This window comes from Nyctereutes procyonoides, unplaced genomic scaffold (genome assembly GCF_905146905.1).
Source record: "Nyctereutes procyonoides isolate TBG_1078 unplaced genomic scaffold, NYPRO_anot_genome, whole genome shotgun sequence".
Lineage (NCBI taxonomy): Eukaryota > Metazoa > Chordata > Mammalia > Carnivora > Canidae > Nyctereutes > Nyctereutes procyonoides.
In genome coordinates this window covers 11,958,214-11,972,980 of record NW_026575037.1, presented here as the reverse complement: position 1 = coordinate 11,972,980, position 14,767 = coordinate 11,958,214, and the positions used below count along the sequence as shown (strand labels likewise).

The following is a 14,767-nucleotide window of genomic DNA, read 5'->3' as shown; positions in this document are numbered from 1 at the left end:
AGACACCAGACAGACACTCCAGTGTTCGAGTCTCATGCCTCCTTGCCCTCCTTATCCTTTCCACTGTGGAATCTCTTTTTGATCTTGTCCCATTCAGCAGCCCAGCCTCTGGGCCTTTGGGCAAAATGCAGTGAGACATAGAGTAGCAGTCCTGTAGCTCTCAGGACTCAAGGTGCTGATGGCAGATTCAGACAGGAGTGGAAATGTCAGGAGGTCTAGATGATCATGGGATTCTGAAGGAGTGTTGGAAGAGGTTTGATCCTTTTTAATAATAAATGGTAACATAATCAGCTCTCAAAAATGTTTCTTCCCCACCCACCTTCATCGCTAGATTGGAAGACTGACTGTTTGCTAATAAGTAGCCACAGCAGGGCATGGTCTCTGTTTTCCTCTATTCTGTTTCGTTCTGCATCATGGGTAATATAGATCTCCTCTTCGGCACTCGATGTGTGTCTCACCTCCTACATCCCACACCAGTGTCCCTCAGGACAGGGATGAAAGATGGCCAGCCTCTGTGACGTGGAATACCCCCCCACACCTTAAGGGTTTGATTCTTTTTCTCCTCTTTTCTCTTCTTGGCAGTACTACTCTGCTCCCTGTACCTATGAACTGGCCCTGAAGTACCTGAATATTGCCTTCACCATGGTGTTTTCCCTGGAATGTGTCCTAAAGATCATCGCTTTTGGCTTCTTGGTATGTCATGGCATTTATCCCAGCATCACACTTGTCTTCCCTTCCTTTTGGGTGCATTCCCAGCCTTTGTTGGAAGGGGAGTGGTTACTGCTATTCCAGAAATGGTTTGCACACCTGACCTAATTGTGGGCCTATTTCCACTGCCCAATAAACTGCCACAGAGACAAAATGATGCATGAGGGCATTAGGAGAAGGGGCAAAGGAAACCAGATCCCCTACTCCATATTCACACAGCCATCGACTCTGGTCAGGTTCTGTCAGTGGTTGAAGGTGACAGTCATTGGGTCTTACTAGAACTGCAATTTATCTGTTGATAGGGAGCAAAACAAAGATTGGAATAAGAAGGCTTGAATGTTTATTTACTGGTAAAAGGTATAAGATCTTATAATTCAAATGGGAAAGTATCTGTCCCTCATCACCTCAAACATAGCAGGTGTTATATTTTAATTGCCCTCCTCACATTAGTTACATGAAGCATAATTTCTGCTAACAAAAATAAATGTTTATTACTTAAGCTTACAAAGGCTGATGACTTTTAAAGTGTGTGTGAGAGAGAGATAAAGGGAAAGAAAGGTAGGTTGGTAGGTAGGTATACTGGAATTAGGTTTGAGGAGAGGAGGGATGAATTTTTCTTGTTGAGTTTTTTACTTCTCTTCAACTATTAATTATAATTGCTTGGCACATCCTTGCATCTTCTCTCAACAGTGTTAAACAAACCTAGCCCTTCGCTTCAGTGTCCTATAAACAAAATAATTCTCTCTGCCACTCCCCTCCCTGTTTCAGCGTTTACAGTGAGATCAGTGGGATGCAGATAAACCCACTTGACAGCTGTTTCACACTTATTTAGTGTGTGAGCTACCATTTCAAATTATGTGTATATGTGGTTTTCCCCGCAGGAAAAGATACTTTGCTTATTATTCGAATAAGGATTTGTCTGGTAGCAGCTTTAGCTGGGACTCTGGGCTGGGCTTGATAATTTTGACTGTTGATTGTGGGGGTTGCTTTTGGTCTCCTAATGGTTCTTTGAAAAGTCATTAACTTGATGGTTTGGGGAAGGGAGTTGAAGAGAACCCGTTGCAGGTGGCTGTATTGTTGTTTGCTTGACTCCCCTTTGAGTATTTTGAGACTTGGGGAAATAAAAAAGTAAAACTACCACCAACAAAGATGCCTTTATAATAAAGCCCTAAGCAGGGTGAGCAGAGCAAGGGAGGAGGGAGATGCTGTGGCGCCACAACAGGGAAATTTTTTTTATGCATCTTGATTACTTGCATATGCTGTTGACATTGTCTGTGACTTAAGTCCCCAACTGTGCGTTAATTAGGGTGAATGCTGAATACATACTTAGAAGCTTAACTAGACTCGGCCCCAAAGCCTGCCTCCTTCCCACCCTCACCTCCTTTTTCATTCAAGGTCTAGAGGCATTTTCACACTATGAAAGACACCACTATTCCCAAATCAGTCTTTGCATTAATATGGCACTCAAGGTTTTCAGAATATCCTGATGTATACTATTTTGTTAGATCTTCTCAATGACTCTGAAATACACATGGCATGTGCCATCATTATCATTGTTGATGTTGTCAATTTAAATGAGGAAATCGAAGTTCAGTAAAGTTGTATAGCTTTTTAAATATGACAAAATAAAAGGCAGTAGAAATGGAAAGTAGGGTGGGAATAAAAAAGGAAGAAGGAAAAAAGCGGGAGAGAATGAACATTGGTTGCCATATTAAGTACCAAACTCTTTATATATTACTCATTTTAACTTCATAATAGCTCTATTTAGGTAGACATGACCAGTTTCTTTTATGGATGGTCTAGGGCTCAAGATGATTCAGTACGTTGCTCAAGGTTACTAAGAGGCAGACCCAGCATTCGGATTCTGGTCTAATCTGACTCGAAACCCACAGCCTCTCCACGGTAATCTAGTCTACACTATTATACTGTGCTGTTCTAAACCATATTGTATTGTAAAGAATCAATCCAGAATCCAGAGCTCCTGTCCTTTAAGACCTAGATTCGTGTTCTCTCTACTGAATGGGGGCCTGTCCAAGAATTAAGAAGCCTAGCCCAGATTGGGACTAGGAGAGCCTGAGAACCGAGAAACTCAGAAACTCGACTTGGTTCCATTCTTGAGGAAGTAGATATTCTTCATGGAGAGTGAGTTTTTGAGGATGTGTGCCCTGTTTCTCTGCATGCTCAGTAGGGACCAGTGACTTTGGAATCAGACAAGCCTCTCTAAGCCTTAGTTTTGTCATTCAAAATGAGGATCACAGTAGCTGCCTTTACAGCCTTAGACACTTTGTTGTGTGTACTCAGTTAGGCAATGTACCCAAGATCTCTAAGACTCTGGTCCTGAATAGGTGCTCATTAAACATAGCTTTGTGGGGCACCTGGGTGGCTAAGTTGGTTAAGCATCCAACTCTTGATTTTGGCTCAACATACAGGTTCATGAGATTGAGCCCCATGTCGGGCTCCACGCTCAACAGGAAGTCTGCTTGAGATTATCTCTCTCCATCTCCCTCAGCCCTTCCTCCCCACTCCCTCTCTCTCTCTCAAAAATAAAATAAAATAAAATAAAAATTTAAAAAGGTAGCTTTGCTCTCACTATACTCCTTTCCTCTCACTATTGCATGTATCTGCCCACCCTTCTTGCCAAACCCACCACTGAGTATTTTATGAACATAGGGTATTGATCATGACCTACCTATAGGATCCATGTGAGAAACAAATGAAAGAACACCAAGAGCCTAGCCCTTATCTGACACATATTGTAAAATTCACTAATGCTCATTGTGAGGGTTGGCGGTTGACTTCAGCAGTGCTCTGTGAGTCTCTTATGGGAGGTGCTGCCCAAGGACAAGCCAGTTACCTTGGAAACCCAAGTGTCCTGTTTCTTTTAAGGAATATGGTCCAGGGTTTGTGTTCACCTGAGCGCTGCAGTTGGGAGCAGAGCCTGCCTACTCTCTCTGTTAAGCAGAGTGTTACATGGTTGGTGCATTTTCCAGGTCCTTTATTTCTCCTCTGTCTCCTTCAGCCCACTCATTTTATTACTCAAAAGGTGTAACAGTGCAGAGAAAGAGAGGAAGGATGAAGTCTATTCATCCTATTGCCCTGTGGAGTTAAGAGAAGATTTTTGGCACATCTCTAACTTAAGACATCTCTGTGAATTTTATTAATAGTTGAAGGTCAGAACTGTATATTTATAGGGTCACATGATATAATACAGATAATTTAGAAATTGTAGAAAACTTTAGAGTAATATTGTACATAATTTTATTGCCTTGTATGTGATGATGATCTTTCCTTTTTTGGACTTTATAATGTTCTTGGCCATGAATCTCTTTCTTACATATTTTTTGTTATGTAGGTTTTTAGTGACAGCTTCAAAAATAAGGTTTTCATGTAGTGATAAGATTGATTCCCAAATCAGTAAAGAAAAAGTAGTATTTCTGGCTAGAAATCAGAAACTAAAACCAAAGTTAGAATGACCTTGTACGTGAATTGATGAGTTATAATTCCAAGTGACAAACATGTAACGAAAGATGTCTTTTCTCCATTTCTTTTTCTTTTCCTCCTTTTTTCTGGTGCCTCCATGACTGAATTCGCATGGCAGAACTACTTTCGAGACACCTGGAACATCTTTGACTTCATCACTGTGATTGGCAGTATCACAGAAATCATACTGACAGACAGCAAGGTGAGTGGCTCTATGTACATCCTTGTCTTTAAGTTTGACCTTGGTTAAAAAAAAAATCCTGTGTACATACAGTTCATTTCTTATAAGATTATTTAGTTGAGAGAGAAAGAGCACAAGCAGAGGGGAGTGGGGGAGAGGGAGAAGCAGACTCCCTGCTGAACAGGGATCCCAATGCTGGGCTCCATCCCAAGACCCTGGGATCATGACCCGAGCCAAAAGCAGACACTCAACTGACGGAGCCACCCAGGTGCCCCATACAGTCTATTTTTAACTCATCAAACCAGATGCGTAGCTTCTAAGTATGGGGAGCACATTTCTGCACTCCGGAGCTGCAAACATTGGAGTGTTACTGGATCTCATGGAAGGTTTTTGTTTCATTTGCATGACTCATATAGTGGCCACCTAATGCGGCAAGGGCAACAAACAGTCCCAGAAGAGGGCTTGTGTGCACAGTGTTCTGCTAGGTTCTTTAAGAGATACAAAAGAGGTATATTATCATTGCCCTCAAAGTTGTTAGACCTGAATTGTTTCCCTAAAATTCTTTATCCTAGAAAAGACTTGGAGACCTCATTGTAGTTCTCATGAATGTTGGCATAGCCATTGCATGTGCCAGAGGGATTATTTGGTCACCTCTGTGGCATCTAAGTGCAGTTAGGACCACTAGGGCCCCTTAAAAGACTAGAGAGGCTGATTTTGTCTAATATATGCAGGACACTCTTCTGAGGTACTACCCATCCCCTTCTACCTGGGAATAGAGGGCAGGCCTGGGAAGGCTTAGAGAGATGGTCCTCACTGGCCCATCAGTTGGAGATGGGATTGAAAACACAAGACAGAACCTGTGTCTAATTTTATGATCCGAATGAGGGATAAATATGCAAATACTAGTGGTTGGCTTTTTTCTGAATGGCCATAATGTCACTAATTATAAGCTTCCTTTTGCCCCACCAGCTGGTAAACACCAGTGGTTTCAACATGAGCTTTCTGAAGCTCTTCCGCGCTGCCCGCCTCATCAAGCTTCTGCGACAGGGCTACACCATCCGTATTTTACTCTGGACCTTCGTGCAGTCCTTTAAGGTACGTGGCACCAGCCCCTCCTCTCATCGGAGCTCAGCCAGGCCACACAGTGTCATTACACAGCTTGTGTCTAACTGGATATAATCTCATTCTAGAAAAATACCTCCACTTTGTAACTCAGTTATTTTCTCTATTCATTGAGGCCAGGGCTTCATTGATGAGGTGTGCTCCCTCTCTAGATATTCCAAAATGCTTCAAGCAATCCCATCCATGTATAGAGCCAGATACAGGGAGTCACGCATCTGCATTTTCAGGGGCCTGCCGATGGCTTTATTTCACAGTAACAATTAACAGTTTTTCAAAGGGCTCATTGAGTTGTGTTTGATTGCAAGATGATTCATACAATCCCATTCTTGTCTTTGTCAGTGTGTGTTTCCTAAACCACTGAATGTATGGCATGCTAATGGTCACCTCTCTGTCCTACAATCTGATAGGATATTTGGGCAAGGTTAATGTGGTGAGCTTCTTTGAATAGTCTTGTGTGGCCTTACAGAGTTATACGTGTAAGAAAAACTAGTTTAAAAGATACATGAAACCCACTTTAATGACAGAGACTTCCTATAAAGCAAGTTTTCCAAACATATTTAAATGCTTTCAGGCTCTAGTAGATATCATAGTTTGTTTTTAAAGTTTTGGGGGTCTAAGTGTTGTTCAAATGCCTAATAGTTTTCCTTTTATTAAAAAAATATTTTCAGTGAATGTGTTTTAAAAATAAATTTGATGAAATTGATTCAAAGATGAAAAATCATGAATTTACCAAACTGCCTCCTTTACTTTAATTATTTATGTATTTTAACTGAACTAGAGGGTCAGCCAGTAAATTCAATGGTTTCTCATCATTTGGAAAAACGTTCACTCCACACCACCACTACTGACTTATTCTCCATTGAGGTCCTACAGGTTTGATATGTGAGACCAGTTGTAAGAATGTTCAGGCTCCCGCAAGCAACCTTGACATTTTTATCATATCCAGAGTAATTGTCTGGTGTCATAACTCCCACAGAGGCTTCACCTCAATGAAAAGAATTTTGCCAAAGCTACATGACAGAAGAGAAATCTCAAACCTTAGTAAGAATTTACTGAGTCTCAGGTGAATTTGGATTTAGAATCTGATACACAAGATACTCTTAAAACCTTTTTGCTAGAGACCTTCCATACAAGTTACAGTTAGGCTCTCAAGAAATATGTGTCAGCCTGTCATGTTATCATTCTCACCAGTTCTTTGTAAAACTGCATACTATTGAGGGCAAAGAAAAACATGTCAAAAATTGATGGCCAAATGGTTGGCTTATTGCAGTGAATATAGAACAGTGAAGGCAAGGTGAATCTGCCTCCAGGTGACACCATGATGGATAGGTGTTTCCTTTTCGGAGCAGTCCCAGGACACGAGATAGAAATTGTTTTCTTAAAGTCAGCTTAACAAAGGCTGCCTCTACAAATACATAGCAGGGAGCCACATGGTATAAACTGCACTGCCATGGCCTGCCCAAGCCACCCCCTGCCAGCTGTGAGCATAGCCCCCAGTTCTCCACCATTGACCCCTACTTCGTTCTTCTTGATTTTTCCTTATTTTGAGTTAGAATTTATAAAATGATAAGAAAGGAGATCAGAATGAATCTTTAATCTTTTCCCAGAAACTGAGGGTAGAGAGAGATGATCTAGGGACTGGAGATGTTGGAGTGTAGAAGGTAGAATAGGGGCAGGAAGTAAGCAGAAGGGGTAGAAGGTAGCCACACGTCAAGGGATGAGAAACCTGTCTCTCTTCCCTCTTCTGTCAGCAGATGGAGTCTTCACACGGCCCCTTGAAATGCAGCCATTCCTCTTCACAGATCTTGGGAGTCAGCACTTTATTGGGGAGGGGATTCTCCTGGCAACTTTGAGTTGCATTTTAATTTTATCCTTTATTCAAGTTGTAAAAGTCTCCCAAGTCTCCTCATTTAGTTGGCTCTGTTGATAAGCCCTTCCCCAGTAGTCGGAAAGCCTTCAATTGATCTCCTGGGATTTGCGCTGCACATAGGCAAGATAGAGTGGAGATTCTTAGTTGCGCTGTCTTCCAGAGAGCTTACTGGATGGTAGAAAGAGGCTTCCATGTCAACACTGAGATCACACCAGCCCACCCTGACCCCCAAACCAAATTGCCCTACATCCTCCCTCAGCCAGAGGGCAGTTCCCTTCCTTACATCTCCTTCTCTTGCCCCATTGCCTCTGTAATTGAAATGTTATCATCCCAGAATGGCAGTTAGCTTGCACTATATGGAATTTTGTGCCGCGTGGCTTCATGACAGGGGTGTACAGTGGCTACCGCTTGAAGGGCTTTTTGGAATTTTGCATGACGCATAATGAAGTGTCAGGAGGCTGAAGCATGGAGAAAGATGTTTTGTCAGAAGATGAATGTGCCTTCTACAAACTGATCAACAACTGAGACTCTCTCTTTGCTCCCAGATTCTCCATTCCAGGCTTGGCATTGAGTGAGGGAGTGGGAAGGGGTAATACAGGGATCTGGGAGCCAAAGCTAGGTGCTTACTATGTAGTTTGTCTCAAAACTGCCCGGATTATTAATATTCTGCAATGCAAAGTGGGATGGATCCCAAGCCCAGGAAATTTCCCCAGCTCTCCTTGGAGATCTGGGCCACACTTCTGGGTGAGTGAGTATTCTTGATGAAAGAAGGTAAATGACAGGCCTCTCTATGGGCAACAGCTAACATATCTGTCAGAGGACATGAACATCTGCAAAAGTATGGCACTATAAAACAGCACAGCCCCAGGGCATAGACAGTCCCAGCCCTCCATTTAAATCAGCCTCAGGGCTAGAGTTCCAGTACTGCCTATGACTGGGTTGTGGAGCCTGGGAGCTATCTGCCTTTGAATTCATGGTCCTGTCTCTGCTTTCCTTCCAGGCCCTCCCCTACGTCTGCCTTTTGATTGCCATGCTTTTCTTCATCTATGCCATCATTGGGATGCAGGTGAGCTCATGTATCAGGGGCCTGGTGGGGGACAGTTGTTGCCCAGATTGTCACTGGCTTACCAGCCTGAGCATGCAAGATGGAAGGTGAGGCTCATGATGATCCATTTCTCAGGATCTCCAATTTTTGAGCTAGACCTAAAACAAGGTCAGATGGTTATTCTCTTGCATACAGCAACACAAAATGTGTCTGACTTAAGGCTCGAGTAGCTGAGATTTATGCCCCAAGACCTACCACTGGGAACAACTCCCAGAGTTCCTAGTAGGCTGACTACTCCTAGGGATGCCCAAGGGCCATGTTCCTGCTGATTCCTCTCAAAGGGCCAGGCAGCTTCCTGGACAGTTCTCGTGGGTTTCCACATCTTTTCCAGTTTCAGAGTTGAGAGGTGGATCAGGTTCCTACCCTGCATATGGATGCAGGTAGCCAGAGGTCCAGCAAGTGGAAGAGGCCATAAGACCTTTCTAAAGCGACTGTCATTCGTGGCAAGTGGACTCCTGGAAATAGCCAGCAGCTCATCCCATGAACCTATCTCCAGTAAGAAATACTGGATTGTCTGCTTGTCTCTGGGAGGCTAGCTTTCTGACTTGGAGATGTTAAGACTAAACCCCAGCATGGAAATTCAGCCAAGTGGCAGTCTCCTGCAGTCAGGCAGTCTGGCCGCCTTTGGATTGCCAGCTGTCTTCTCAATAGTACCTGCCATCTGGAGCCACTGTGCACATCTCCCAGGCTTGCTGTGTCAGCAGCCTTTTTCCAGAGCATCTCTGAAATGTCTCTTCTTTTGCTCCTCTCTCTTGCATGCACTTCTTAATTTTATTCATCTTCTAACCCCATTACCGGAGAGATTTTTGTTCTCCAAAAAGACAACAGAATGTCAAATGTCAAGAGTGTGAGACTTGGTTGAGAAGTAGTGAATTCTCCCTCAATGAGGATATTTCAGTAGAGATGTCATGATGGTGTCAGGTCTGCGTTGTAAGTGGAATCCCTACTGAATTTTATGATTGGCTTGATGATGTCTCTTAAGGCTCTTCTAACTCTCAAGTATTTGATTCTAGAGCTTAAATGTTCTTGAACAGCCAAATACCAAATTAATTAATTTTTGCTCATGCTTAAAATAGCTCTTACCTCCTTTTCATCTTCAATCAAAATAAACTAGAGTAACACCATCTTTAGCACTAGACTGTTAATTGATATTGGTGATAATGATGATAAGGCTGTTCACCATTACTTGAATTCCTGGATGTGCCTTCTATGAACTGACGTATGCTCTTACCGCTATCCTTCCTTTCTACCTGCAGGCATGCACACAATACATGACTAACATATTCAGGAGTGATGAGAAAATATTTATGGGTAGGTTTGATTGACTCCATTGATACTTAGCATAGTTAAATAACTTATAACCTGCTCAAGGTCTCAGTAATGGGAGAGTTGAGATTTAAATTTAGCTTTGTCTGCTCCACAGCCCATATTCTTACTTTACTGCCTGTTCTCTCCTCCCACCAACAAGCAAATACCAGTATGTATTTGACCCTTTAGTGGGACGTGGGAGCTGTTCAGTTATGAAATTGTGATTTTTACAGTAACTGCAATGCCTAATATTTTATTGCCCTTAGACTCCTTTCCAAAGAATAAGAGCACTATTTCCATTACACAGGTACACAAATGGTTTTCCCACTGTCACTTGCCTTTAGGTGGCCATCTTCCTTCTGGTCCATGTTAGAGACCCCACCTCAAGCACATTGCAGATACCTAGCTGGTGACTAGAGAAATTGTATCTGGTAAAAGTCATATCAGAACAGAGTGATCCACCCAAACAGAAAGACATAGAGGCAGGAAATACATAAATAGGAGCAGGATGAACCTATGGGAAGAACCATTATTCTGAACTTTCACAGGCATCTTGGAAGAGAGCTTTGCAGAGGAATCTGAAGATGGAAGGAAGGAGTAACTTGCTGGGTATGGGGAAGAGTCCCGGGGCCAGATCATTAGGAGGTGAGGCTTTCAGCCTCAGCTTCTCCACCAACCAGCTGTGCAAACTTGGTCAAGTCACTGAGCCTCTCTGGGCCTTAACACCCTCACTAGTACAGGAGAGGAGTTAGACAAATGCCTTCACAGGCTCTTTTATGTTCCAAAGTTCTGTGATGCCGAGTGAAAGTAGATTTAAACTTATACTGCCATTAACTTTTCTGGTAGGTCTTGGTATCCTTTCTCTCATGCCCTTTGGGTATAGGAAATTTGGTTTTAAGTGAAAAGCTAAAAAAAAAAAAATTAAAGGCTGCCTTCACAATAAATCTACATTTATATATTTTTGGCTTAAAAACTAGAGTAGATTCAAAACAGCTTCAGTGTCTTTAACTGTTAGATGCATGCCTTCCAACTAGTTAATGACTGGATAAGGTATTTGAGAAAATAATAACAAGGATACTTAATGATGGCTTCAGGACTGTCATAGATAGAAAAAAACCACCACTGTAAGGTGTGTGGTTGTGAAGAATGGGGGATAAGTCATGGATGCTGGACTAAGAGAGTGAAAAGGAGAGACAGTGATGTGAAGATAGACAAGGATGTATGACAGTTTCCTCCTGGAGTGCCTGGAACAAATGTAATTGGGACATTTTCAGCACTACTATTTGTCTATTTGTGGACCTTCCACCTTCTTCTCTTCCGCCTTCCCTTCTTCCCCAGTGCTGCCTCACTTGCCATTTCCATTCTCCCTGAGAGACAAGTAGTATTTGGGTTTTGAAAAACAGTGTTGAGAACAAATTCCCAAAGCAGGTGTCAGTGGGAGTTATTTGAGCAAAATAGCTGGGGGCAGAAATTGTTCCTCAATTGCACATTCTAAAAACTGTTAGGGGGGAAAATGTGTTCCATTTAGCATATATTAGATAAACCAAAGGATGTTATATATAGGCTGGAAATTGTCTCAGATGGCTGGGACAGTACCCCACAGGCCTTCAGTTGTACCAACATTCACTTGTGAGACTAGATCCTGAAACCTGAAGCATGGTTCGGAGGAGTGTGCATGTGGAAGGATGCCCTTCTCATCTGAAGAGTCTTAGGGCTTAAGAATTCAATATTATTCACCATCTGTGGACAAGTATCTCTGAGTTTTCCCTCTTTTTTCACACACATTTGCATGGTGACCACATTCCGAGCTCTACAACCAACAGCAGATTTTACTAATCTGCTGAGTTTACTACTCATTCCTTAGCCAGATCTGCTCAAAGTCATTTTCTTTCTCCTTTTCTAAGTATCCAGTTATCCTGACTTTCTTCATCCTATTGGCCTGGACTTTGTGTGCCTTCAATCTCATGGACTCTGGATTATAGATGTACTGACCTTCTGAATTTTGACTTTGGATAGAAATTTATCCAGGGAAGATCGAAATGCCCCTCTCTGACCCAAACAGCTTGCAACGTCCAGGGTAGCATCTACCCAAGCCGTAAATCACATCTTCTGCAAATATGGGTGCTCCCATCATTACTACCTGAGACAGAAAGAGAGGGGGTAGTTCCTTCCTTATACTTCTATTATAAGAAGTATGTCTTTGACAGACTGCTGGAATACCATGGTGACAGGTACCGTGGAAATAAAAAGACCAAATTAGGTGTGAGAGGAACTACAACCAGGCGTGACTTCAAAAAGCTCTTGCCTTCTATGGTCCTTGGTACCTTTTGCTGCCCTGGAGAATGTAACTCCTTGTTCATATCAGGCCAGGAGCATGGGATCCACCAGCCTGTGTGGGTCTGAGTCATCTGCGTCAGGATCAGGCCATGGGGAAGGGCCATGTGTACAGATGGGCCAACCCGCGTAGATGGAGGCACATCTAATATTCATGTGCAGGGCACATCACACAGCTCAGTAATGCTCTTTGTTTTTTGTTGTTTTTTTTTTTCATTTTTCTTTTCAAGGTATTTGGAAACATAAAATTAGATGAGGAGAGTCACATCAACCGGCACAACAACTTCCGGAGTTTCTTTGGGTCCCTCATGTTACTCTTCAGGTACCTGGATGCATAACCAGTGGAGCTGTAGCTCTCTTGTCCAGGAGGATAGAATTAGTCTGTCTTTCCCTCCTGTTTGTCTCTATTCCACTTGCTCTGCTCCTGTTAGGACATACCTTAGAGTAGAGGTAGGGGCGGGGGGAGGCAATGCCTCTGAAAACCTGCTCTGATGACAACAGGAAGTTTCCTCAGCATCTCTGACTCGGCAGTGATTTGTAAATTGCAAGTTTAGAGCATGTGCGCCAGGACTCTGGGTGGGGAAAGCGAGGGCGATTTCCTGCACATCAAATTCCAGGTAGCATGGGTGGAAACCCTGGAGGGCCAGTTCACGTGGGGCCGTAGGGAGCCCCACCACTGTCTCCACCACTGTTGGCAGAGACTCCAGAAAGAACAGAGCAGCAGCGGGGTAGGTGGCAGAGCCTGAGAGAGACCTCCTTGGCACATTCCATCCCTAGGATGGAGAGCACCAGCGGGAGACTAACTGGTCACAGAGGATTGAAAGGGCTGGGCCAGCTGGGAAGGAGGGCCAGAAAGAGCATGAGATGTGCAGACCGGCTACTACTAACCAAAATGTCTTTGGGGCTCAGGAGTGCCACGGGAGAGGCCTGGCAGGAGATAATGCTGTCGTGCCTCGGGGAGAAAGGCTGCGAGCCCGACACCACTGCGCCGTCGGGGCAGAACGAGAATGAGCGCTGTGGCACCGATCTGGCCTATGTTTACTTTGTCTCCTTCATCTTCTTCTGCTCTTTCTTGGTGAGCAAACCCTGTGTTCTTTGGCTGGAGAAGCAGCCTACTTTATCCCCCTTCCCCTTCCCCTCCCCTTCACCACCCCAACCTCCAGGGAACTCTTGAAGGCGGATGCTTAGCAGACTCCTGGGTGAGTGACTGCCCGTGGCTGCCACTGAACAGTTTTTGTTGCCTCTAGGGAAGGATTGCTGTGAGAAGGAATGACAAGTGGAGTGGAGTTTAGGGAATAAATTATTGAGCCTCGTGTTGAATCTGTTGTGACCCAGAGTAAATCTCTCTTCTCAGTACCTCAAGTATTTTATCTTACAGGTAGGGCTAAGGATATCTTCTCTCCCTTTCGGAGACTTTCAAATGGTTGAGAAAAAGTGCCTCGGAAAACGTAAAGTGATAGGATTAATAAGAGTAGAGCAGTGACAATATAGTGTCAGAGATGCGGTCTCTCTTATGTCACTATGTTTGATGACAGTTGGCCAGCTTGACAGACATGAAAGGAAATGATTGCTTTGGGCATTTGTAAATATTGAGTGACATATGTGTAGGACACCCACTTATAAAATAGTGAGAAGCCCTAAGTGCCTTAATTCTTTCCTTGGGAGAAAGCATGAATCAGCGCCCTGGCATCCAGAAATCTCTCACCGGTGCAATCATAAACAAGGTGCCACTAGATCAATTAAAGTGTCGATCTGGTGTCTCTGGCTACCCTGACATCCCTCAGCTTGGCTTCACTGCTAATGTCACTGGCTGTACAAAGATCTAAAACTAAAGCAGTGCCACTGAAAAGTGGTTAACTTCACAGCCGTGCATCAACAAATGAGTTATGCTCTGCCCAGGCATTTCTGCCTCTCTAAAGTGATCAGGAGGGATTTGCCATGTGTCCAGTTCTCTGGTGTGGAAAAGCTCTCAAGAGTGGCTTGCAGGCAGACTTTCGAGGGTGGCCAGCAGGTTAACCTAGCAGGGAGTGAGTCAACTGGAGACTTGGTTAGCCTACATTGTGGTCTTGGCTTTTCTGCTCTCCTAGCATGGTCAAAACACTTTCCATTTTGTAACTTCTGTAAACGAGAGGAAAAATGACTTGATAATAAGGGTATTATTTGCATGGTGAGTGGGTACGTGTGTTCTAATACATTCCCTTCTTGTGGGTGTGAAAGGGTTTTCAATGAAAAAAAGAACACAAAGCAGCATCTCAGAGGCATAAGGGTAAAACTGTAAGCAGTCTCCCTGTCAACCAGAGTCAAAGGGAGGAAGGCACATAGGGGTATCAGTGCTTGTTGATGGGGTTGTTGTAGGGTGATATGGAGGAGCACATAGAAGGGCATGTGGATAGCTCAGTTTTATCCTACACAGTGTGAGTGTTTAATAATAAATATTTAAAAAGAAACCAAAGATATAACTGGAAAATTAATTAGAGACTATAAAGGTACTTTGAGAATTTTGAGATAGAGGGTGCTGCATAATTCACATTAATGTTATTTTTAAAGAGGCTATATTCAGTACGAGATGATCTGCTTTCAAATCTCAGCTCTACATGAGATTGACTTTGTGACCTTGGGCAAGTCACACAGCTTCTTCACCCCAACCAACCACTCTGCA

The 14,767-nt window shown here is 43.4% G+C and overlaps 1 protein-coding gene across 2 annotated transcripts in view; it reads left to right on the top strand.

Moving 5' to 3' along the window:
• The window catches only part of CACNA1E (calcium voltage-gated channel subunit alpha1 E), a 385,492-nt gene that overhangs the window by 338,587 nt on the left and 32,138 nt on the right, over positions 1 to 14,767 (top strand). For both annotated transcript variants that reach the window (XM_055319282.1, XM_055319281.1), the window contains 6 exons: positions 583 to 693; positions 4,307 to 4,390; positions 5,339 to 5,464; positions 8,362 to 8,427; positions 12,339 to 12,430; positions 13,018 to 13,183. In XM_055319282.1, the coding sequence (XP_055175257.1) occupies positions 583 to 693; positions 4,307 to 4,390; positions 5,339 to 5,464; positions 8,362 to 8,427; positions 12,339 to 12,430; positions 13,018 to 13,183 (645 nt within the window). The remainder of the gene's footprint in view (positions 1 to 582; positions 694 to 4,306; positions 4,391 to 5,338; positions 5,465 to 8,361; positions 8,428 to 12,338; positions 12,431 to 13,017; positions 13,184 to 14,767) is intronic.